We start from the raw sequence: 24,835 nt of genomic DNA, 5'->3' as shown, positions 1-24,835 counted from the left end.
GCGTTTAATTTGAGTAAGGGGAAATACGATGCTATCAGGCAGGAACTTGAAAGCATAAATTGGAAACAGATGTTCTCAGGGAAATGTACGGAAGAAATGTGGCAAATGTTCAGGGGATATTTGCGTGCAGTTCTCTATTGGTACGTTCCAATGAGACGGAAAGGATGGTAGGGTACAGGAACCGTGGTGTATAAAGACTGTTGTAAATCTAGTCAAGAAGAAAAGAAAAGCTTACGAAAGGTTAAAAAAAACTAGGTAATGATAGAGATCTAGAAGGTTATAAGGCTAGCAGGAAGGAGCTGAAGAATGAAATTAGGAGAGCCAGAAGGGGCCATGAGAAGGCCTTGGTGAGCAGGATTAAGGAAAACCCCCAAGGCATTCTACAAGTATGTGAAGAGCAAGAGGATAAGACGTGAGAGAATAGAACCAATCAAGTGTGACAATGGAGAAGTGTGTATGGAACCAGAGGAGATAGCAGAGATACCTAATGAGTACTTTACTTCAGTATTCACTACGGAAAAGGATCTTGGTGATTGTAGGGATGACTTACAGTGGATTGAAAAGCTTGAGAATATAGACATTAAGGAGGAGGATGTGCTGGAGCTTTTGGAAAGCATCACCAGATGAGATATACCCCAGGCTACTGTGGGAGGCGAGGGAGGTGATTGTTGAGCCTCTGACAATGACCTTTGCATCATCAATGGGGATGGGAGAGGTTCTGAAGGATTGGAGGGTTGCAGGTGTTGTTCCCTTATTCAAAAAAAGGGAGTAGAGATAGCCCAGGAAATTATAGACCAGTGAGTCTTACTTCAGTGGTTGGTAAATTGATGAAGATCCTGAGAGGCAGGATTTATGAACATTTGGAGAGGCATAATATGATTAGGAATAGTCAGCATGGCTTTGTCAAAGGCAGGTCATGCCTTACGAGCCTAAATGAACTTTGAGGATGTAACTAAACACATCGATGAAGGTAGAGCAGTAGATATAATGTATGTGGATTTCAGCAAGGCATTTGATAAGGTACCCTATGCAAGGCTTATTGAGAAAGTAAGGAGGCATGAGATCCAAGGGGACATTGCTTTGTGGATCCAGAACTGACTTGCCCACAGAAAGCAAAGAGTGGTTGTAGATGGGTCATATTCTGCATGAGGTCAGTGACCAGTGACGTGCCTCAGGGATCTGTTCTGGGACCCTTACTCTTGGTGATTTTCATAAATGACCTGGATGAGGAAGTGGAGGGATGGGTTAGTAAATTTGTTGATGAAACAAAGGTTGGGTGTGTTGTGGATAGTGTGGAGGGCTGTCAGAGTCACCGTGGGACATTGATAGGATGCAAAACTGGGCTGAGTAGTAGTAGATGGAGTTCAACCCAGTTAAGTGTGAGGTGGTTCATTTTGGTAGGTCAAATATGATGGCAGAATATAATATTAATGGTAAGACTCTTGGCAGTGTGGAGGATCAGAGGGATCTTGGGGTCTGACTCCATAGGACACTCAAAGCTGCTGCGCAGGTTGACTCTGTGGTTAAGAAAACATACGGTGTGTTGGCTTTCATCAATCATGGGATTGAGTTTAGGAGCCAAGAGGTAATGTTGCATTTGATAAGGTCCCACATAGGAGATTGGTGGGTAAAATCAAACCTCAGGGCATCGGGGGAAGACATTGGCATGGATAGAAAACTAGTTGGCAGATAGAAAGCAAAGAGTAGCGGTGAATGGGTGTTTCTCGGATTGGCAGGTGGTGACTAGTGGGGTGCCACAGGGCTCGGTATTGGTACCACAGCTGTTTACAATTTACGTAAATGATTTAGATGAAGGCATTGAGAATAACATCAGCAAATTTGCTGATGATACTAAGCTGGGTGGCAGTGTGACATGTGATGAGGATGTTAGGAGAATTCAGGGTGACTTGGATAGGCTGGGTGAGTGGGCAGATACTTGGCAAATGACATTTAATGTGAATAAGTGTGAGGTTATCCACTTTGGGAGTAAGAACAGGAAGGCAGATTATTATCTGAACGGTGTAGAGTTAGGTAAGGGAGAAATACAAAGAGATCTAGGAGTCCTTGTTCATCAGTCACTGAAGGTGAATGAGCAAGTGCAGCAGGCAGTGAAGAAGGCTAATGGAATGTTGGCCTTTATTACAAAGGGAATTTAGTACAAGAGCAAGGAAATCCTCTTGCATTTGTACAGAGCACTGGTGAGACCACACCTGGAGTATTGTGTTCAGTTTTGGTCTCCAGGGTTAAGGAAGGACATCCTGGCTGTACAGAAAGTGCAGTGTAGATTCATGAGGTTAATTCCTGGGATGTCTGGACTGTCTTATGCAGAGAGGTTAGAGAGACTGGGATTGTACACGCTGGAATTAAGGAGAATGCGAGGGGATCTGATTGAAACATATAAGATTATTAAGGGATTGGACAAGATAGAGGCAGGAAATATGTTCCAGATGCTGGGAGAGTCCAGTACCAGAGGGCATGGTTTGAGAATAAGGGGTAGGTCATTTAGGACAGAGTTAAGGAAAAACTTCTTCTCCCAGAGAGTTGTGGGGGGTCTGGAATGCACTGCCTCGGAAGGCAGTGGAGGCCAATTCTCTGGATGCTTTCAAGAAGGAGCTAGATAGATATCTTATGGATAGGGGAATCAAGGGATATGGGGACAAGGCAGGAACCGGGTATTGATAGTAGATGATCAGCCATGATCTCAAAATGGCGGTGCAGGCTCGAAAGGCCGAATAGTCTACTTCTGCACCTATTGTCTATATAGGACCCTGGTCAGACTCCACTTGGAGTACTGTGCTCAGTTCTGGTTGCCTCACTACAGGAAGGTTGTAGAAACCATAGAAAGGGTGCAGAGGAGATCTACAAGGACTTTGCCTGGATTGGGGAGCATGCCTTATGAGAACAGGTTGAGTGAATTTGGACTTTTCTCCTTTGAGGTATGTAGGATGAGAGGTGACCTGATAGAGATGTACAAGATGATGAGAGGCATTCATCATGTGGATAGTCAGAGGCTTTTTCCCTGGGCTGAAATGGCTAGCACGAGAGGGCACAGTTTTAAGGCGCTTGGAAGTAGGTACAGAGGAGATATCGGGGGTAAGTTGGTTTTTTTTTAAAAAAGACACAGAGAGTGGTGAGTGCATGGAATGGGCTACCGACGATGGTGGTGGAGGCGGATATGACAGGGTCTTTTAAGAGACTCCTGGATAGGTACATGGGAGCTCAGAAAAATAGAGGGGTATTGGTAACCGTAGGCAATTTCTCAGGTAAGGACATGTTTGGCACAGCTTTGTGGGCTGAAGGGCCTGTATTGTGCTGTAGGCTTTCTATGTACAATCACTTTACAGTGCCAGTGATCATCGATCAAAGTTTGATTCCCACCACTGTCTGTAGGGAGTTTGTACGCTCCCCTGTGACTACATGGGTTTCCTTTGGGTGCTCCGGTTTCCTTCCATCTCCCCAAGATGGTTAGGATTAGGGTGAGCAAGTTGTGAGCATGCTATGTTGGCATCAGAAGCATGGTGACGCTTGGGTGGTGTTTGGATTTCGAACATCTGCAGATTTTCTCGTTTGTGACACCAAGTGTGCTGGTTTTGCAGATAGTGTGAAGTTGTCGAGGATTACAACGGGACATGGATAGGATGCAAAGTTGGGCTGAGAAGTGGCAAATGGAGTTCAATCTGCAAGGTTGAATTTGAAGGCAGGGTTAATAAACATGAATATGAAGAGAATGGAGGGATATGGATGATACACAGGAGGAGAACATTTAGTATAAATTGGCATCAAGATTGGCACAACATTGTTGGCTCAATGGCCTGTCCCATGCTATACTGTTCTATATTATATTTCACTTGACAATGATACCATGATTTGCCATTTCAGTTTGCCATGACATCCAGCAAGCAAAAGAAAAAAAAGAACCTGCACTTATGTAATTGAGGTGGAACTTGAACAGATGTCAGCAATGTGATGTCAGATGTCAAAGTGTTATTGACAGTGCTATCAAGCAGTACTTACTTGTTGCCAAGTTTGGGTTTTGCCTTTAAAATATGGGCTAACAAACTTAATTCCAGAGATGAGGCAAGAGTGAGTGCACTTGACATCAGTGCAGCATTTGACCAAATGTGGCATCAAGGAGCATTAGTAAAATTGAGGGCAGAGGGCAACAAAGAGAAAACACTCCTGTGGTTATGGTTGTCTGATGTCAACTATCACAGCCATGGGATATCACTACAGGAGATCCTCAGAGGCACCAACCATTTTCAGTTGCTTCAACCTTCCATCATAAGGCTAGAAAATGGAATGCTAACTGAAGATTGCACAATATTAATGCACTGCTTCTCACTAGTGAATCAATCCATGCAACAGAACATAACAAAATATAAACCACATTCAGACATGGACTGATAAGTGATATTCAGAGTATTACAGCATGGAAAAAGGCCCATCAGCCTAACTGGCCCATGCCGACCAAGATGGCTATCTAAACTAATTCCCATCTATCTGCCTCTGTTTGGCCCACATCCTTCTAAACCTTTCTTAACAATATCGAAGATTGTTTAATGTCATTACCTGTATACAAGCGCAAAAGAAACAAAATAATTGGTACTCCAGATCCAATGCAGCATAAAATAAAACACAAAAGAACATAATAATGATAAAAACATAACAAATATAAACACACAAGATAGCTTATATACATAGATTGATTGTATATCCATAGGCTGGTGCCAGTGATGAGTTATCCATCAGTTTCTTTTACATGTTCTTAATGTACCTGCCTAACCACTTCCTCTAGCAGCTCAATGAGTATATGGACCATCCTCTGGGTGAAAAAGTTCTTACTAGATCTCACCTTAAACCCATGGTCTCTAGCTCTTTATTCTCCAACCCTAGGGAAAAGACTGAATGCGATTACCCTCTCAATGCCCCTCATGATTTTATACACCTCCATAAAGGTCACCTCTCAGTCTCCTATGGTCCTAATGAATTAAAGTCCAACCTGCCACAAAAGTGCATGGGCAATGACTAGACAGTGTCTAACCACCTACCCTTGACAGTCAGTGTGATCATGAGTCACCAGAAACTCAAGTGAACCAGCCTGATTCTGAAGCTACAAGAGCACATCAGAAGTAAGGAGGCAGAAAAAAAAAACCTGCAGACGCTGGAACCCAGAGTAAAATCCAAGCCGTAGGAGGATTCAGCAGGTCAGGCAGCATCTGTACATGGAAATGGACAGTCAACATCATGGGTTGAGACCATGGATCTGAGAGTCAGAAGTTGTGTATCCTGAACCAAATGACTGACCTCCTGAGGGCTCAAGGACTTCCCACCCGTCACAAGTTAGGAATGTGATGGAACACTCTCCACTTGCCTGTGAGTGTGGCTCCAACACCACAAGAGGTCTGACACCGACCAGGACAAAGTAGTTACTCAATCAGTATCCCATCCCCCCCATCAGCATATATTGACTGCAGAGTGCACCATCTGTAGAACCCACCAGTCACTCACCTGGGCTACTCTAACAGCCCCTCCCAAAACCCCTACCTCTCCTGTCCAGGAGAACATGGACAGCAGGTGCAAGGAAAACACCACAGGTTCCCCTCTGAGTCTTACACTGTCCCATGTTAGAAATATATCACTGGTTCTTTATCATTGCTGAGCTTAAATCTTGGAATACCGTCCCTGGAGCACCGTTACTAGGAGCATTGCAGCTCAACACCAACTTCTCACAAGCAATTAGGGATGGGCAATAGCTGTTGACATTACTACCAATGTGGAAATCTGAATAGATTATATAAAGTGATTGAAAGGAGACTTGTGATATTCAGCAGAATCACAATCAGAATCAGCTTTAATATCACTGGCATATGTTGTGAAACTTGTTTCATGGCAGCACTACAGTGCAACACAGATATTAAAAACTACAAATTACAATAATATAAATAATATATATAAATTAAATTAGTTAAGCTGTGTAAGAGAGCAAAAATATTGAGATAGTGTTCATGAGTTGGTTCGTTGTCTGTTCGTTCAGAAATCTGATGGCAGAGGGGAAGAAGCTGTTCCTAAAATGTTGGCTATGCATCTTCAGGCTCCTCTACCTCCTCTCTGATGGTAGTAATAAGAAGAGGGCGTGTCCCGGGTGATGGGGGTCCTTAATGTTGGACGCCACCTTCTTGAGGCATTGCCTTTGAAGATGTCCTTGATGTTGCCCATGATGGAGCTGGCTGAATTTACAACTTTCTGCAGCTTTTTCCAATCCTGTGCAGTGGCCCCTCCACACCAGATGGTGATGCAACCAGCTAGAATACTTTCCACATACAGCTGTAGAAATTTGTTAAGAGTCTTTAGTGACATAGCAAATCTCCTCAAACTCCTAATGAAATATAGCTGCTGACATGCCTTCTTTGTAATTGCAACAATATGTTGGGCCCAGGATAGATCATCCGAAATGTTGACAACCATGAACTTGAAACTGCTCACCCTTTCCATTTCTGATCCCTCAATGAAGACTCCCCTTCCTGAAGTCCACAAGCAGTTCCTTGGTATTACTGATGTTGAGTGCAAGGTTGTTGTTGCTTGTCATCATCTGAAATTCTGTCAACAACAGTTGTGTCATCAGAAATTTATAGACATTTGGGCTGTGCCTAGCCACACAATCATGCATGTAGAGATTAGAGCAGCAGGCTAAGCACACATCCTTGAGATGCATCAGTGTTGATTGTCAGCAAGGAGATGCTATTACCAATCTGCACTGAGTGTGGTCTCCTGGTGGGGAAGTTGAAGATCCAGTTGCAGCGAGATGTACAGAGGCTCAGGTTTTGGAGCTTGTTGATTGGAACTGAGGTTATGATTGTGTTGAACCCTGAGCTGCTGTCCAGGTGATCCAAGGGCAAGTGCTGTAGACCTATTGAGGCAATATGAAATTGCAGTGGTTCCAAATCCTTGCTTATGCAGTTTATTCCAGCCATGACCAACCTCTCAAAGCACTTCATTACAGTATATTATTTTATTATTTAACAATACAGCATGAAGTAGGCCCTTCAATAGCCCATGACACCTCAGCAACCTGACAACCCCAATTAACCCCAACCTAGTCACAATTTCCAAAGAACAGTTAACCGACCTGGTACGTGTTTGGACTGTGGGAGGAGACCAGAGCACCCAGGGAAAACCCACGCATTCCACGGGGAGGACGTACAGAGACTCTTTACAGAAAAGCACCAGATTTGAACTCTGAGCTCCGGAATGCCCCGAGCTGTAAAGGCGTCATGCTAACCGCTACTCTACCATGGTGCCAGTATGTGATGTGAGTGGAACAGGGCAATAATCATTGCGGTCACCCTGCTCTTCTTAGCACCGGTATGACTGTTGCCCTTTTGAAGCAGGTGGGAACCTCCTACTGCAGCAGTGAGAGATTGAAGATGTCCCTGAACACTCCCAACAGTTGGTTGGCACAGGTTTTCAGAGCCCCACCAGGTGCATCATCAGTACCTGATGTCTTGTGAGGATTCTTTCAAGAGGGAAAGATGTTCTGAAGTTAGATTCTTGAGACAGATATCACAGGGTTGCCAGAAGCTGCAGGGATTTGCACAGGTGTAGCTTTATTCCCTTTTTCAAAGTGTGTATAAAAGGTAGCATTCTCATCTGGAAGTGACACAGATGTTAGCTCTTGCCTTGTAGGAAGTGCTAGTCTGCAAACCCTGCCAGAGCTCATGTGCACCCGACATGCATGATTTCCATGTCCCTTTATTCCCTTATAAGAATCTATCAATCTCTATCTTGAATATACTCACTTCCCTCTTGGGTAGAGAATTCTGAACATTAAGCACAAATTATATCTTTAGAATATCTGATCTGCTATTTTATAACAGTGACCTCTAGTTCTAGATCCGAAACCAGAGAAGTATTGATCCTGTACCTACTCATCAAGCCCCTTATTCCCAAAACTAGGATGGCTCCTGTTTTATCAGCTCCTGGATTTTTAACAATCTTTTCTATGTTTTGAACTCCTTGCCTGATCTCTTCTGGCCTGCCCAGCTCCTACACCCTAGCTCTGTAAATTCCTCCATCCTCTACATCCTTCCCTTATCTCTGTAAACTCCTCCAGTCCATATACTCCCATCTCCATAACCCCCCCCCCAAAACCCTACACCCCTGTTTCTCTGCAACCCCGCCAGCCCCTACACTGCTGTAAATTGGACTTCCCAATCATCAACCTACTCAACTTTGCACTTGCCGGTTGCACCTTTAGCTGCCAAGAACCTGAACTCTGACTAAAACATTTTGCATCTCTCCTTCAAGAGGCTCGTGAAAACCAATCTCTCGGACTAAGCTTTTAGTCACCTCCCCAATATCAAATTGTGTTCCTTTATGGCTTCTGTGAAGTCCTTTGATACTTACTGCATAAAACAATCTAAGCTCTGAGACAATCAAGGCACTATATGAAATGAAGATGAAATTGGTGGCACTCAACACAAGACCAAGGAATTGATTGTGGACTTCAGGAACACACATCAGTCCTCATTGAGGGATCAGCAGTGGAACAGGTGAACAGTTTCAAGTTCCTGTGTGTCAACATCTCTGAAGATTTATCCTGGGTCCAATATATTGATGTAATTACAAAGAAGCACAACAGCAGCAATATTTCATCAGGAGTTTGAGGAGATTTGCTTTGTCACCAAAGACTAACAAATTTCTGCAGATGTACCATGGAGAGCATTCTAAATGATGACATCACAATCTGGTATGGAGGGGCCACTGCTCAGGGTTGGAAAAAGCTGCAGAGGCTTGCAAACTCAGCTGGCTCTATCATGGAAACTAGCCACCCCAGCATCGAGGACATCTTCAAAAGTCGATGCTTCAAAAACGTGGTATCCATCATTCATGACCCCCCCCCCCAATCACCCAGAGTGTGCTCTCTTCTCATTGCTATCATCAGAGAGAAGATACAGGAGCCAGAAGACACACACTCAGTGTGTTGGGAATAGCTTCTTCCCCTCCACGATCAGATTTCTGAACAGACAATGAACTAACCCATGAATACTACTGCACTATTTTTGCAACACACACAAAATGCTAGCGGTCAGGCAGTATCTATGGAAAAGAGTACAGACGTTTTGGGCCAAGACCCTTCATCAAGACGATTTTTGCACTACTTATTTATTTTGAATATATATTTCTTATTGTAATTTATAGTTTTTTTAATGTATTGCACTGTACTGCTACTGCAAACCAACAAATTTCATGACATATACCAGTGATATTAAACCTGACTCTGATTCAGACAACTGGATGCTGAAATAAGAACATAATGCTAGAAGCATGCATTAGATCAGGCAACATCTGTAGACAGAAATAGAGTTGAAGTTTCAGATCTAGGTTCTTTCATTAAAATGGGAAAAGTGAGAAAAATAAGAGTATTAATTTGTAAAGGGAAGGAATGGGTAAAGAGAGCAGAGAGAACATCTGCAAGAGGATGCAAACAAAATCATCAAGGTAACAATTACTTTCAAACTAATCAGCTGGAGAAGTAAAAGACAAATGAAAATTGAACCAGAGGTCCAGCCACATCTGTAAGGAGGCAAGAAAAAAAAGAGCTGAAATTGTTCAATTTAGTAGCTTCAACGTAGCCCAATCAATGATGAGGTGTTGTTTCTAGAGGTTTCTTTGGGCAATGTAGGAGTCCAAAGTCGTTGAGGTCAGAATGGGGATGCCGCAAGGAATTAAAGCGACTGGAACTCGTGGGTCATCCTTGTGGGCTGAATGGATGTGTTCAATAGAATAAGGGCAACATCGAGTTTCCAAGTAATTATTACTTTGACAACTTTTACAGCTGTTTCATCTGTTCTCTCCTTCTCTCGCCCACTGCAAGTCAAACACCCATTTTCCCACTTTAACATTTCTGCCCTTGAACCAAAAAGGGTTCCAATATGGACGCTGTTTGACCAACGGAATATTTCCAGCATATTCTGTTTTTGCATAATCTGAATTTATTTACAACATTTTAATTTCATGCTACTTTTATTTGAATACACTGGGTACTTGCCACCTCTTCTACAAGAATGTCCCTAGGTAGGGAACCGGTTCCATCTTCATTTTGTTCCCAAGATGGAAAACACACAAAAATCATTGTGAAAACCATACCCAACACAACTGTAACACACATCAACAGCACGTAAGAATAATTACTAATAGTGAACAGAGAGAGAAGAAACTGGTTCTACGCTTTGTAGGTAAGAATGCAGGTACATACGTCACAGTTTTTAATTTAAAACATTCTAGAGCTTGATCGTATGTAGGCATGTCCATAAGTCGGGCGTTCGTTGTTCGGAAACGGCCTGGCACTCTTAATCTTTCCAGTTTCTATAACAAAGCACATGAAACCTTTAACGTTGCCGATCCCTCCCACCTGCCTCCTGCGAGAGTTCATCGACGTCCGGACGGCGCCAGCAGGCGGATATCCCGCCCCTACTAGTTGAAGGCAGCGCTTAAGCGCTAAACTGGAAGGCGGTCTCTGATTGGCCAAAGGGTCTTCTCGTCAGAGGTAGTTCCGGGAGACGTTTGAAGGAAAACCGTAGTTTCCAGCGAGAAGGCGTTTGGGTTGATGTTGTCGGTGAGGGAAGAAGGAAGGGTGGGATGTAGTGTTTAAGGAAGCCTTGGAGTCAGGGATTGTGGGTTTATTTTGTGGGAGACAGGGAGTATTCGGATCCTGCAAGTCCAACCAGTGATTTGTATGTGTTGTAAGCCTGATCCCTCCAACTTGTTGGCTCAAGTTTGTAGCTTTAGAGTAATTGATTGCCCCTATGTGAAGGTGGGATGTCAAGCGACACTTACGTTAAGGATATCAAAGCTGGTTTAAAAAATCTCAACCTTCTCTTCATTGTCCTGGAGATAGGTGAGTGAAGAAAGCATTCTGTATTTCACCCCATCCGAGAACACAATCCAGTCCTGTCCTTGTCATGTGAACCTTTCATCCAGAATTCGCTGATTCGTGCCGAGATTGACGTCCTCAATCTGTGTCTCTGCTCCAATATCATTCCAATTTGGCCAAAGGAGCCATTTAGGATTAACTGGATTGTAGTATTAATGACACGTTTGGATACTATGTTAGTAGTAGATGGCTTCCTAATATGAATGAGTGAGATTGATTAAACACGTGTTTTTTAAGAGTCTGGCACTGTGCTATTCCAAATCCTATTTCTTCAGATGTCTCATTTTCTACTGATATTGATGGTGGTCTTGTGACAGATAAAAGATCCCCAGCTGAAAATGGTCCATCCCATAAAAAATGGGAGTAGGAGTAGGTTACTTGTTCCATTGAAACTGCTCTGTTGTTCCACAAAGTTTAGCCTCTCCATTTTCCTGCCCTATCCCTTGACTCTTTTGCTCTCCAGAAATCCTATTGAGCTGTTTTGCAGTCAATCAGTACACTCACACAGTCAATGCCTCTGCTGCCTTTTTGGTGGAAAAATTCCAAAGACTCACAGCCTTTGAGTGAAGTAATTTTCCCTCCCCTTCCATTTCAGTATTGTTGTCCTATCCTTTATTTTGAGGCTGTCCCTGAGTTCTAGACTCTTTATCCAAGGGAATGTCCTTCCTCTACTCTGATAATTAAAACTATTTTCATGAAGTTGCCTCTCATTCTTTGAAATTCAAGAGGTCCAGCCTACTCAATCTCCCCTCATATGACAAGCTAGGAATCAGGTGCATCTTTATAGCATATCTTTTTCATAAGCTAAAGAGACCAGCAATGTATGCAGTATTCTAGATCTGCTGTTGTCAAGGGCATCTTTACTTGAATCCCATTGTGATTGAAGCCAACACATTATCTGCCTTCTTAATTGCCTGCTACATGCATATTTGTTTTCAGTGGCCGGTGTACAAGGTCACCAAGATCCTTTTGAACATCAATATTTCCCAATTGTTCATCTTTTCAAAAATACATAGCACTTTTTTTCCACAAACTACTTCATCTGCTATGCCGTTGCCCACAAGCATACTGTAGTTTGACCATGTCATCTCAAAGTTCTTTCAGAATGTTAAAAGCTCAAAGTGTAAGATGTGGCATACTGGCATGGAAAGAAAATTGGCTGACTTCTGGGAAACAACAGACATAGGCCTTTTTCTGGTCGACGATACTCGAGGACTGAGTTACTAATTTGAGTGCTGAGGTCTCTTTGTATTGTATCTGATGCTCCTGATGCGGCCTGCTCTACATTGGTGAGACTTGATGTAAATTGGGGGGCCAGTTTCTCAAGTACCTCTGCTCAATCCACCAAAAACAGTATTTCCTGGTGGCCAACCATTTTAATTTCTATCCCCATTCCTGTTTTGATATGTTAGTTCATGGCCTTCTCTTCTGCCATGATGAGGCCATGATATTCTGTATAGGTATCCACCATCCTGATGGACAAACATCAATTTCTCCTTCTATTAATTTTTTTCTAATTTTTTTCTTTCCTCCTCCCCCTTCCATCTTCTATTCCCTACTCTGGCCTCTCTCCTCTCCACTCTCCTTTCCAATCAGATTCCTTTTTCTCCAGCCCTTTACCTTTCCCACCCACCTGGTTTCACCCATCACCTTCCAGCTTGTTCTCCTTTCCCTGCCCCTCCTTATTGAGGTATCTTCCCCCCCCCACCCCGCTTTCCAGTCCTGAAGAAGGGTTTCGACCTGCAACGTCATCTGTTTATTCATTTCCCTGACCCAAGTTCCTCCAGCATTCTGTGTGTGTTGCTCTGGATTTCCAGCATCTGCACATCTCTTATGTCTTGAAAATATTATATTCAGTCCCTTCAACAAAGCCATTTATTATAGATTGTGCTGGTTTAAGCACCAATCCTTGTGATACTCTGCAAATTATAGCCAACTAACTTGAGTTTATTCCTCATTCCTTGAATTGTACTGCTAACTTAAATTCAATCCCGGCCATATTCACCAAACTTCCATATGGGACCTTTATCAATAGCATTCTGAAAATCCAGAAACACCAACCACATCCACTGGCTTCCCCTCATCTCCTCTAGATGCTCAAAGAACTTCAATGGGCTAGACAATTATGAAATACCTTTTGTAAGTCTATGTTGACTACTCATTTTCCAAGTGAACTGGTATAACAGGAAGCCTGAGTGGGGGGAAAGCTTCCCTGGCATGTCTTTTAAGTCCCTGGGTGAACTTTGTCAAGTAGTTCATCATTGTGTTTCCCTTTCTATAGGTCGAGTGACAAAAACAAAGGATGGGCACGAAGTCAGGACGTGCAAAGTCGCTGATAAAACCGGCAGCATCAATATATCTGTTTGGGATGATGTGGGAAGTCTGATTCAGGCTGGAGACATTATCCGACTGACCAGAGGGTAAACTCACTTAATTTAACACAACTGATTAAATTAGAGCAAATACTGCTGTACTTATATGAATGCAAACAATGGCTAAATAATGCTCAACACACAATCTGCTGGAGGAACTTAGGAGGTTGAGCAGCATCTGCGGAGGAGAAGAAAGTATTGTCGACTCAGACTGAAATTCTGTATCAGGGTTTTGACGTGAGATGTTGGCAATTTTTCTCCCCCCCCTCCCCCCCCCCCCACAGATGCTGTTCAACTCTCCTGAGTTCCTCCAGCAGATTATGCGTCGCTCCAGATTTCAGCATCTGAAGCCTCTTATGTCTTGCTTAAATCCTGCTAATTTTCTCCTCCTTCAATGGGTAACTCCTGCAGGATTACTGTAATATCTTCCAGTATCCCTGAAATTGTCTCCCCTCTTATGCATGCCCTCTTCAACCCTGAAGAAAAAGATACTTTGTATTTACTTGATCTATGCCTCTCATAATCTATAAATCTCTATCTGATCTCCCCTCAGCTTCTGCTACTTCAGAGAAAACAACCAAAGTTTGTCTAACCTCTCTTTATAGCTCATGTCCTCTGTGTAGAGATCTTTGTATTGCCTCATCCTGTTGTGTCGGATTATTTCTAACATGACCATGTTATATTTACAGATATGCTTCAATCTGGAAAGGATGCCTGACACTTTACACAGGGAGAGGAGGTGACCTTCAGAAAGTAGGAGAGTAAGTTCTTTGCCTTCAAAGTGGAAACAGTAAAGAAGCTGCTTTAAGCTCAGATTCTCGCCGCACTCTTCCAATTGATTCTCTCTAATCGGATAGTCTGGGTAAAGTTGGAGAAATTCCAGAAGACTTTGTGGCCGAGTTTGCAGATGATACAAAGATAGTTGGGGTGGGGGGGTGTAGGTAGTGTTGAGAAAGCAGGGAGTCTTCAGAAGGACTTGGACAAATTAGGAGAATGAGCAAAGAAGTGGTGGATGGAATACAGTGTCAGGAAGTGTATGGTCATGCACTTTGGTAGAAGAAATAAACAGGAGGCAAATTCATAAATCAGAGGTGCAAAGGGACTTGGGAGCCCTTGTGCAGAATTCCCTAAAAGTTAATTTGAGTCAGTAGTAAGGAAGGCAAATGCAATGTTAGCATTCATTTCAAGAGGATGAATATAAAAGCAAGGATGTAATGCTGAGGCTTTATAAGGGATCAGTCAGACACATGCAGTATTGTGAGCAGTTCGGGGCTGTTATCTAAGAAAGTATGTGCTGACATTGGAGAGGGTGCAAAGGAGATTCACAAGAATGATCCTGGGAGTGAAAGGGTGTTTGATGGTTCTGGGTCTGTACTCATTGGAGTTTAGGAGAGCAAGAGGGGATCTCATTGAAACCTTCTGAATATTAAAAGGCCTTAATAGAGTGGATGTGGAGAGGATGCTTCCTGTACTGGGGGAGTATAGGGTCAGAGAGCCCAGCCTTAGAATAGAAGGATGTCCTTTTAGAACACAGAAAAACTACAGCACAATACAGGCCTTTCGGCTCACAATGCTGTGCCGAACACATACTTACTTTAGAAATTACCTAAGGCTACCCATAGCCCTCTATTTTTCTAAGCTCCATGTACCTATCCAGGAGTCTCTTAAGAGACCCTATTGTATTCACCTCCACCACTGCCAGCAGCCCATTCCACATACTCACCACTCCCTACATAAAAAAACTTACCCCTGACATCTCCTCTGTACCTACTTCCAAGCACCTTAAAACTGTGCCCTCTCGTGCTAGCAATTTCAGCCCTGGGGAAAAGCCTCTGACTATCCACACGATCAATGCCTCTCAATGGAGATGAGGAGGAATTTCTTTCACCAGAGGGTGTTGAATCTGTGGAATTCATTGCTACAGATGGCTGTGGCAGCCAAGTCATTGCGCATATTTAAAGTGGAGGTTGATAGGTTCTTGATTAGTCAGGGGATCAAAGGTTATGAGAAAAGGCAGGAGAATGGGATTGAGAGGAATAATAAATCAGCCATGATAGAATGGTGGAGCAGACTCAATGGGTCAAATGTCCTGATTCTGGTATGGTTTTATGGACTGCCATGTATTGAAGCTTCAATGCGGAGCTCACTGAGGGATTAGAAGTGAGTGTTTCTTGTTCCTGATCTTGATTATTGTTGTGAGGCGGTGCCATCTGTTCACAGGAAAGGGAGAGATTTCAGTGAGGGGCTTTGTGAGAGGGAGGGGCAGATTCAATAGAAACTTTCAAAAGGAAATTGATAAAACCAAGCAAAAATACTTTTGGTGCTGTTAAGGATAAATAACAGCGAGGAGTAAAGGAGAGATCCCCTATTCCATTTCAAAAGATCCTTTGCACTATTTGTGCCCAGCTTGGTGGGGGCAGAAAGCCTTGTTTCCGATACTTGTCTTGTCAGATCCATTTACTGTTGCCCGTGTAATACTCCCAAGTAATGTGTTGACTGAAATTTACCTAACAGATTGATAGTAGCTGTGAACTGTGCAGACATACAAAAACTCAAATGCTTGTATTCTCTTTTAGATTTTGTATGCAGTATTCAGAAGTGCCGAATTTCAGCGACCCAAATCCTGAGTACATGGCTCAACCGCTGTCACAGAACAAACTGGTAAGTCAGTTGCTTTGAAGATACCTTCCCCCTCCCCCACCAAAGATGCTGCTCAACCTGCTGAGTTCCTTTGGAAGATTATTTGTTGCTCCAGATTTCAGCATCTGTAGTCTCATGTCTCTCTCTGGAGGATTATGCTGTTTGAATTTAATGCCATTTTACATTTCCCCAGTACTATATGGAGGTGGAATTTCTGTGGATGGGTGTCAGTCCTCTAGTTTTCTATCCAAGTGGCCATTACCATGGCTTTTCCAGGATAATTATTTCCATTTCTATTGAAGCTGTTGGCTTTTTGCTGGGCTACAGGTCCTTAAGTGCCACTATTCTCCTTTTTAACCACACAAGGAGCAGAGATCCCAAGACTTTTATTGTCTGACAGTCACGTGCCCATAGTTTCAACAGAAGGTGGAGTCAATCAATGCCTCGAATGACTACACCCCTCCTAATCCCTGGACACTGGGGCCAGTCTTCTAACTTTGGTGAGTGTGTGGATAGGCTACTTTACCAATGAAGGTGTCACAGTTAAGTCTGAACCCTTACCTTCTCCACACACTCAATTCCCTGCCTCTTGGATTGGAGATTTTCCCAGTCTAGAGGCACTGAGCTTAAGTGCAGTCTACTGAAGTGGACAGACTTACTGATGTACTAGAGTAGCAGATTTATACCATCAGGTGCATACTGTGACCCTTTCACTAGGACTGAGTGTGCTGGTGGTAGAACATGTTAGATTTTTGGAGGTAAGCTTGTCGGGGGGGGGGGAGGAATTGAGAATTGCTGGGCAACATGACTGTCCCTCAGCAATTTGGACATTGGTTTTGAAGCAGTTTAAGGAGCAGCTCACCTTGACCTAGCATTGAGAGAATCCAATAGTTTTGCACAATCAAATGACAATCTGTGTTTGGAGCCATTTGAGGTTGGGACTGCTGCATAACTGGTGAGTGGTATGAGTTGGGGCTAGGAAGCAACTTATTTACTAACACTACTTTCATTGTCATTTGGAGTTAACCCTAATGGATCTACTGGTCTTTTCCAGACCAGTATTGTCAGGATTGTTGTTTGTTTTGTCAGGATTTCTACATGGGGAGAGTTTTTTTTTTTGTTTGGGGGAGTCAGTAGAAGCAGAAGTAGAAGTGTCACGGAAGAGGAATGGAGTAAATTTGAATAGTTTATGGATAGTTGAGCCAACTAAACATGACCACTTTTTTTCTTTCTTTTTAAGACTCCATCTGAACAAAGTTCTTCAACAGCTAGTCCAGCGCCTTCAACTCCCTGTGTTAGTACCGGTAAGTACTTTCATTAAAGGACCCACAGTAATCCACATGACTGGCACCACTAATCCTGGAACTTAGGAAGAAATTCCTTTGTGCAATGAGAAACAAAGACACTGAAATGTTCTGAGGTTTCTGTTGGAGTGACAATGCCCAGGATACTGTACTGTCTTGGATGAAGTACTGAACTAAGGCCCAGTATGCTCTTCAAGGTTGGTGTAAATGATCCCTTGGCCCTATTTTGAGAGTCAGGGTAGTTCTTCTAGGTTTTCTGGGTCCAATATTCATCTGTCAATAAACCTCTTTGGAAACATATAATACGGTTATCGTTACAGTATTGTTTATTAGAAATTGCTATGCGCAAATTGGCTGCTGTGTTTCCAGCACTACAATAAATGACTGCATTTCAAAAAGAAAACCTTTGTTGGTTGTGAAACCTTTTGGGATGTCCTGAGCATGTGGCCAATTCTTTCTTTCCAGCAGGCACAACACATGTTTACCATCACTGATTTCTCTAATTGTTGGCATAGCTCAGTGATGTATTCCTGCACTCCCCTGTGACTATTTAAAGTAATTCTGCCAAAAGTGAATGCAAACTTTGATAGCTTACTTGCAAAATTGCCTCAGCTAACATCTTAAAAAATGTTCTGTGGTCATTATTACATTGGTGTCTGTGCAAGCTTGCTCTGTGCAAATTGGCTGCTGTGTTTTCTACATCACATGAGTGGCTGCAAAAGTACGCAAAACATTGCAAAACGTTCTGGGATGTAAGGTATGGCAAAAGATGAATGCAACTCTCTTCAGATGCCCTGCTCTTGTTGATGGGATGAAGATCCAGCTGCAAAAGCATTCAGCTCTTCGCATCTGACTGAACCTTTCTGCAATTAACCAGTTTGTAACTATTTATTTGATCTCTTGGGGAAAAGGGACCAGGTCCCAGGCAATAGAGTTATAGAGTCATGCAGCAAAGAAACAGACCTGCCCAACTGGTCCATGATGACTGTGTTGTCCAGCATCAAAGTCAGACCTGCTGTGTTTGGCCCGTTAAACCTCTCCTATCCATGTACTTATCTAGGTGCCTTTTAAGCATTTCTAATGTGGCTGACTCAACTACTATTTCTAGCAGCTCTTGCCTCTGATCTTAAACCTACACCACCTTGTTTATAGCGCACCCTCTTGAGGAGGGGGCGGAAGGCTATGTCCTTTCACCCTGTCTGTGCCCCTCATGATCTTATACACCCTATGTTTTCTAGGTCACCCCTCAATCTCCTATGCTCCAGGGAATAAAGTCCTAGTGTACACAGCATTCTTTGTAAATCACACCCCCAAGTGCAGGCAACACCCTGTGTCCTGCAAGTGTCAGATGCAGTGTGTAAGACTGTGCTGCTTATAACCTGTGTGGACCTTTACTGGAATAATTCTGGAAGAATGAGGTCAAGCTACAGTAAAACTTTTTATGTTCCTAGTATAAACCACAAGAGTTTGGCAGCTGGGCACATCTATGACAGCATGACATCAGAACTGCTGTTGTAGCCATTATATCTGCAATAGTTCCATTTGACTTATTAGTTAGTGGTGATCCCCAGGAGGATTTTGAGGGACCCCAAACAATGAGTGAAGTTAGTAAAAATCTCTGTTGTCTGGTTCTTGTGTGGCCTGAATGTCGTTTGCCACTTTTCAGCCTGTGCCTATATGTTGTCTAGGTCTTGTGACATGTGGGAGTGTGCTGGCTCATTTGCTGAGGGGTTGTGAAATGGTATGTTGTAATAGTACTGGAATACCTCCCCTCGATCTTGTGCTCTCATTTGTTTGCTGTTATCATGTGGAACAGATGGAATTGGACGAAGATAGGCTTCTACGATGATTGAGACATCTAGCAGGTTGAAACTGCCTGCTTCAGCCTTGTCTTCAACATTCACAAGCTGCACTGCCCTATTGTTGAAGATGATCATGTTTTTGGAGCAGCCTGCTGTGTAATTGTCCTGACATTCACAACTGGATGTGGACAGAAAGATTGATTAGCAGGCTGCAGTCTGTGCAAATAGTTCTTAAGTTCTGCTCTATTTTGTCTTGGAGTTGCCCCCTACTAAGGGAGAAGGCACTGAGCAGAAGAACCATGGACCTTTACCAAGAGGCTGTAACTCAACCAGGGAGGATAGCCAGAAGATCAAATATAGTGCCTGTCTCACTTTGGTGGGCAGTTAAGCACAGATGAGTTTGTTGGGCATCCCATCATACAAGCTTCAAAACCTGCAAAAATATTCCTCTGCAACTGGATCCTTAACTTCCTCATTGGAAGACCAGTCAGTGCAGATCGGAAATAACATCTCTGCCTCACTGACAACACCGAGGCAGCTCAGGGATGGGTGCTTAGCTCACCATTTTACTCTCTCTACACCCATGACAGGCACAACTCAAACACCACCTTTAAATTTACTGATGACACAACTGTTGTTGATAGAATCTCAGATGGTGGTTGGGACGCGTACAGGAGTGAGATAGGTCAGCTGGTTGAGTGGTGTCACAACAACAACCTTGCACTCAATGTCAATAAGACCAAGGAATTGATTGTGGGCTTCAGGAAGGGGAAGTTGAGGGAACACACACCAGTCCTCACTGAGAGATCAGCAGTGGAAAGGGTGAGCAGTTTCAAATTCCTGGGTGTCAACATCTCTGAAGATCTATCCTGGGCCCAACATATTGATGCAATTATGAAGAGGGCATGGCAGCAGCTGTATTTCATTAGGAGTTTGAGGAGATTTGGTATGTCACCAAAGACTCCAACGAATTTCTACAGATGTACTGCAGAGAGCATTCTAACTGGTTGCATCACTGTGGTATGGAGGAGCCCATGCACAGGATCAGAAAAAGCTGCAGATGTTTATAAACTAGGCTGGCTCCATCATGGGCACTACCCTCCCCAGCATTGATGATGTCTTCAATGGTGGCTTGCATCATTAAGGACCCCCATCACCTAGGACTTGCTTTCTTCTTATTACTATCATCAGGGAGGAGGTACAGGAGCCTGAAAACACACGCTTAATGTTGTAGGAATAGCTTCTACCCCTCCACCATCAGATTTCTGAATGGACAATGAACCAACCTATAAATACTACCTCACTATTTTTGCTCTCTTGCACTACTTGTTTAATTTAATTTTTAAAAAATATATATTCCTTGTTGTAACTTATAGTATTTTTAATGTATTGCAATGTACTGCTGCCGCAAAACAACATATTTCACGACATATGTCAGTGATGTTAAACCTGATTCTGATTCAGGGTGATGTGACTAGAGAAGGTTTCCTGAATTGCCCATAAAAGGAAACTAGCTCTATTGATATGCTGTTGTCATTGGGTTTTGTTCCTTGTTCCTGTTGCTCCAGGTAATGAGAATCTGAACACTGCTGTCACAACTGGAGCTTCCCCAGGCAACTCGAATCACCAGCCGCCAGCGGGAGCAGCAGCTGGAAGAGGCAATGGACGTGGCCCAGGAAATAACCAGGCAGTGGCCACATCCACCTCCACCCCAGCAACCACCACTCTTAGCAATGGAAGAGATCCACGGCGGGTACCAAAACGCTGATTTTTGTTCTTGGAACCTCTGACCTTTTCTTTTGCTCTCTTTTTGATAATCTGTCAACTGTATAAAAATGGTATTCTTTTAGCAAAGTATATCAAACCCTTCTCCCTAGGCTCCTCAAAAATGAACACCTCAAGACACTGGATGCATGACAGGCAGCAAGGTGACGTAGTCTGCCACTCCTCTCCCCTACCAAATGGTCTTGTTTAGAGAGATCCAGTGTGGAAACAGGCCCTTCATCGGGTCGCACTGACCATCACCCACATTTTTTTAATATACAAATCCTATCATAACCCGTTTTACGCTCCTTATATTTCCATCCCATTGTTTAACTGCACATGAATAATTTTTATTCTTTTAAAATACTTTCAATGGGGGTAGAGCATCTGACAATTTAAAGCTATTTAGATCAAATTGATGAGATAAAGCTTTTGTGAGGGTTGATGGCTGATCTTAAAACCAATTACCAATGGTCACTGTATTGTGGACAAATGTCTTCCTCCTTCTATTTGTGTGTATGTCCTCTTCTAGTGATCCCAAGCTTTAACTGGTGACTAACATGGATTAATAGGAATGCAGAAGGCCCAGTATTAGATAGAGTGAATTTGCCATTACTCAGAGATTTAAAAAGGTAGAGTTTTTAGTTGATCTGAACATGTTGTCTATGCCAGGGTGATTTAGCCCAACAACCAACTGAGACCAAAATAATACAGTGCAGTCTCACCAGGGCCCCTGCTGTAGGGCAATTTTCCTCCTATTCTCCAATCTTCTTGTAAAAAATATCAAAAAAAAACATTTACCTTACTAAGTCGCTCATTTCACATGCATGCTAATTATTGAATTGTGTACAAGGATATCTGATCCTTTGGAGGTCAACAATACATATCTCGCTGTTTCAAGATAATACTCTGATTTTCTGTTTTGTGCTCCCATGTGGACAACCTTGCACTTTTTCACATTATCTTACATCTCCCATATTTCTGCCCATTTACTCATCTAACTTATCCTTTTCCTCTTGAAGCTTCTTTATGTCCTTCCTCCCTCATCACAATCCCAAATAGTTTAGTATTGTCAGCAAACTGGGAATTGTGACACTTAGTTATTTCAGATAAATTATCATTGCTGAGGCCAGAGTACTGATTTCTGCAGTGCCCAAGTACAGTCACAAACAATCCTTTTATCCGAACTCTGTTTGCTGTTTGATAAATAATTTCCAATTCATGCCATTGTATAACCCCCAATTCCATTTGCTCTGACCTATCACCAACCTGTGAAAGCCTAAAAATCTGAATACAGTGGATTCTGGTTAATTGGGATACATCAGGACCAGTACATTTTGGTTCAATTAAGCACCTGCCCCTGTTAGCTGAAGTTTTGTGGAAATAGTTAAAAAGGTATAAAAGAGACAAGCTGAGGAACAAATAATGTATTTAAATAAAATACAAAACCAATACTACTACAATACTATAAAACTGTGTATTCATTCCTAGTAGTTATTGACAGAGGAATTCATCCGTGTTAAATTTGTTTGATTGACTGTAAATGAACAACATCAGCACAGACACCTAGTGGAGGTAATGGGACTGCCTTCATACAATGCTGTTGATGATTACATCCTCCAAATTTTCATTTTTATTGTAGCATTCAGGATGATTATCGATACCTTCAAATTCTTCATAGTTTCTAACTTTTTGAAGTAGTGAAATTGTTGCATTTTTCACTCTGGCTGATAGTAGCAACTCCAAGCCTGAGTGCTTGAAACTGCAGTGAGTAAAACAATTCTGGTTTGTCTTATTGCTTACTTCTTGCCAACTATCAGTGACAAAAGTTACTGCTTTTTTAACACAAGCACATGCAATTGATGCTATATAAAAACTGTTCACTTGGGGGTACAGTGTTGTGTCTAACGGCCACACAAGTTCACATGACTGATACTAGTTAGAAACTGTTTGGCATTGGCCTCTTGTTGCCGTTAAGTGGCATAGTATCCCAAATAAACAAATTAAATCTAGACTATTTACTCCATTAGCTTTTGTTCTTTCAGAGTTGTCCCGAAAAAGAGACTGCTCCAATTAACCAATGGCCCAATTAACCAGTATCTACTGTACAGGCAATCCCCACGTTATAGCTGTTTGGGTTATGGAAACTCATCCTTGTTGAAGTTCACAAATCATTACCTGAAAATTTGGGATATGGGATAAAATTTACTCTTGTGGAGTTTGTGTGTGTGTATGGGGGGGGGGGGGGGGTTTGTTTAGAGAAGTCAATAAGTACAACATTTTTTTCCACACTTGTGGTTCGTGATGCGTGCACAGATGATGCAGCTTTGTGTTATGGAAAATAGTAAAAAAAAATGTCTTCTCGAAATAGTGCATTCTCATCCCTCCTAACACAGGAGATACCTATACACCACATCTTCTGGTTCCCTTCCCATCCCCCACCCCACCCCTGTTACCTTTTCTATCAGTAGTCACATCCTTGAAGATCTCCAGCAGATTAGTTAATCATGACTTTCCTTTCATATATTCATGATGACTCTACCCAATCCAATTTTTTTCTTTAAGGTGTTCTGTTATTACATCCTTCACTATAGACTCCAGCATCTTCCCCATCACTAATATTGTGCATGTTTCGAAGGAGCCTCCCAAGATTACTCCTTTGTAAATGAAACCTACAAAACTGTTGCCCATTTCCTAACTTACATCAAGCTCCATCTATCACCTTGTTGCTAACTACACTGGTTCCTTACTCAGCAAAGCCTTGATAGTTACCACTCTGATTCTGCTTTTCAAATCCCTCCACCGCCTTCCCCTTTCCCTGTGTCTGTAACCTATTCTGACAGCACTCTGATTCCATGCATTTCCAATTCCAACTTTGGGGTTCGCAGTTGAATTTAGTCTTTGCTATATGTAAAGTATGTTCGTAAATTTAACAAATGTTTGAAAAACGTTCAACTGTTTAAAATACGGTTTAAAAATGATTAACATGATTAACCCTTAAATAAACCAGAACACACGTAATGAAATGCACTTACATCAGTTCAATTTAAATGAACTTTTGACTATAGCAATTTTTTCCCATTAATAGTTTACGTCAGGTGAACAGCATGCAGGCTTGACAGGGAAATTTCCCATCAAATTCCTGGGGAAGCTGCAGAGATTTGCACGTCGAACAACAAAGTAAGTTCCCCAGGATCAGCAAATCAGCTGAGTGGATGTTAGGATTCCCACTATAACTGGGTGAAAGTTCAGAACTTCCAAGCAAAGCGAGTGAAGACCAGCAGCTGCAAGTAGAATTGTGGTCTTTTAAGCAGGAGGCCTTCCTTATTATCTCCTTGTGGCCCAGTTTCAAAGTTTATTTGATAATGCTCCTGCAAAGATCCTTGGGATGATCTGTCATATTAAAGACCATATATAATTATGTATGTTGTAACAGTGGATTTCTGTGGCTTCTTTGATCAGTGCATTGCAGCTAAGCTTGATCCTCCAAATGTAAACTGATATTTGTTCAGTATCTCCTTCACACTCAAGTCAAATCAAGTCACTTTTTATTGTCATTTCGACAGTAAAAACGAGACATTGTTTTTCAGGACCATGGTGCTATATGAAACAGTACAATAACTATACTGAACTACGTAAAAACAATACAGGAAAAAAGCTACACTAGACTACAGACCTACCCAGGACTGCATGAAGTACACAAAACAGTGCAGGCATTACAATAAATAACAAGACAATAGGCACAGTAGAGGGCAGTAAGTTGGTATCAGTCCAGACTCTGGGTATTGAGGAGTCTGATAGCTTGGGGGAAGAAACTGTTACATAGTTTGGTTGTGAGAGTCCGAATGCTTTGGTGCCTTTTCCCAGATGGCAGGAGGGAGAAGAGTTTATATGAGGGGTGCATGGGGTCCTTCATAATGCTGTTTGCCTTGCGGATGCAGTGTGTAGTGTAAATGTTTGTAATGGCGGGGAAAGAGACCCCGATGATCCAATAGCTACCCTGGGCAATTGCTGCTAAAG

At 42.5% G+C, this 24,835-nt stretch overlaps 2 protein-coding genes across 4 annotated transcripts in view; one reads left to right on the top strand and one right to left on the bottom strand.

Moving 5' to 3' along the window:
- Nucleotides 1-10,448, bottom strand: part of rnf41 (ring finger protein 41) — a 47,302-nt gene extending 36,854 nt beyond the window's left edge. For both annotated transcript variants that reach the window (XM_059956309.1, XM_059956312.1), the window contains exon 1: nt 10,256-10,448. The gene's annotated coding sequence lies outside the window, so the exon portion shown is untranslated. The remainder of the gene's footprint in view (nt 1-10,255) is intronic.
- Nucleotides 10,449-10,555: 107 nt separating this feature from the next.
- Nucleotides 10,556-24,253, top strand: LOC132384793 (SOSS complex subunit B2-like). 2 transcript variants are annotated; one of them, XM_059956300.1, is made up of 7 exons: nt 10,556-10,897; nt 13,215-13,353; nt 13,995-14,066; nt 15,882-15,966; nt 17,186-17,249; nt 20,620-20,804; nt 23,904-24,253. In XM_059956300.1, exons 1-7 carry the CDS (start codon nt 10,819-10,821, stop codon nt 23,997-23,999), a joined length of 720 nt encoding a protein of 239 aa, XP_059812283.1. In that variant the 5' UTR covers nt 10,556-10,818; the 3' UTR covers nt 24,000-24,253. The 2 variants fall into 2 exon arrangements, with proteins under 2 accessions (XP_059812283.1, XP_059812284.1); XM_059956301.1 differs by lacking the exon at nt 23,904-24,253 and having other exon boundaries at nt 20,620-23,276.
- The last annotated feature ends 582 nt before the right edge of the window (nt 24,254-24,835 follow it).

Source organism: Hypanus sabinus, chromosome X1, assembly GCF_030144855.1.
Source record: "Hypanus sabinus isolate sHypSab1 chromosome X1, sHypSab1.hap1, whole genome shotgun sequence".
NCBI lineage: Eukaryota > Metazoa > Chordata > Chondrichthyes > Myliobatiformes > Dasyatidae > Hypanus > Hypanus sabinus.
The sequence above is the reverse complement of the archived record's forward strand: the minus strand, read 5'-3'. Positions and strand labels throughout refer to the sequence as shown.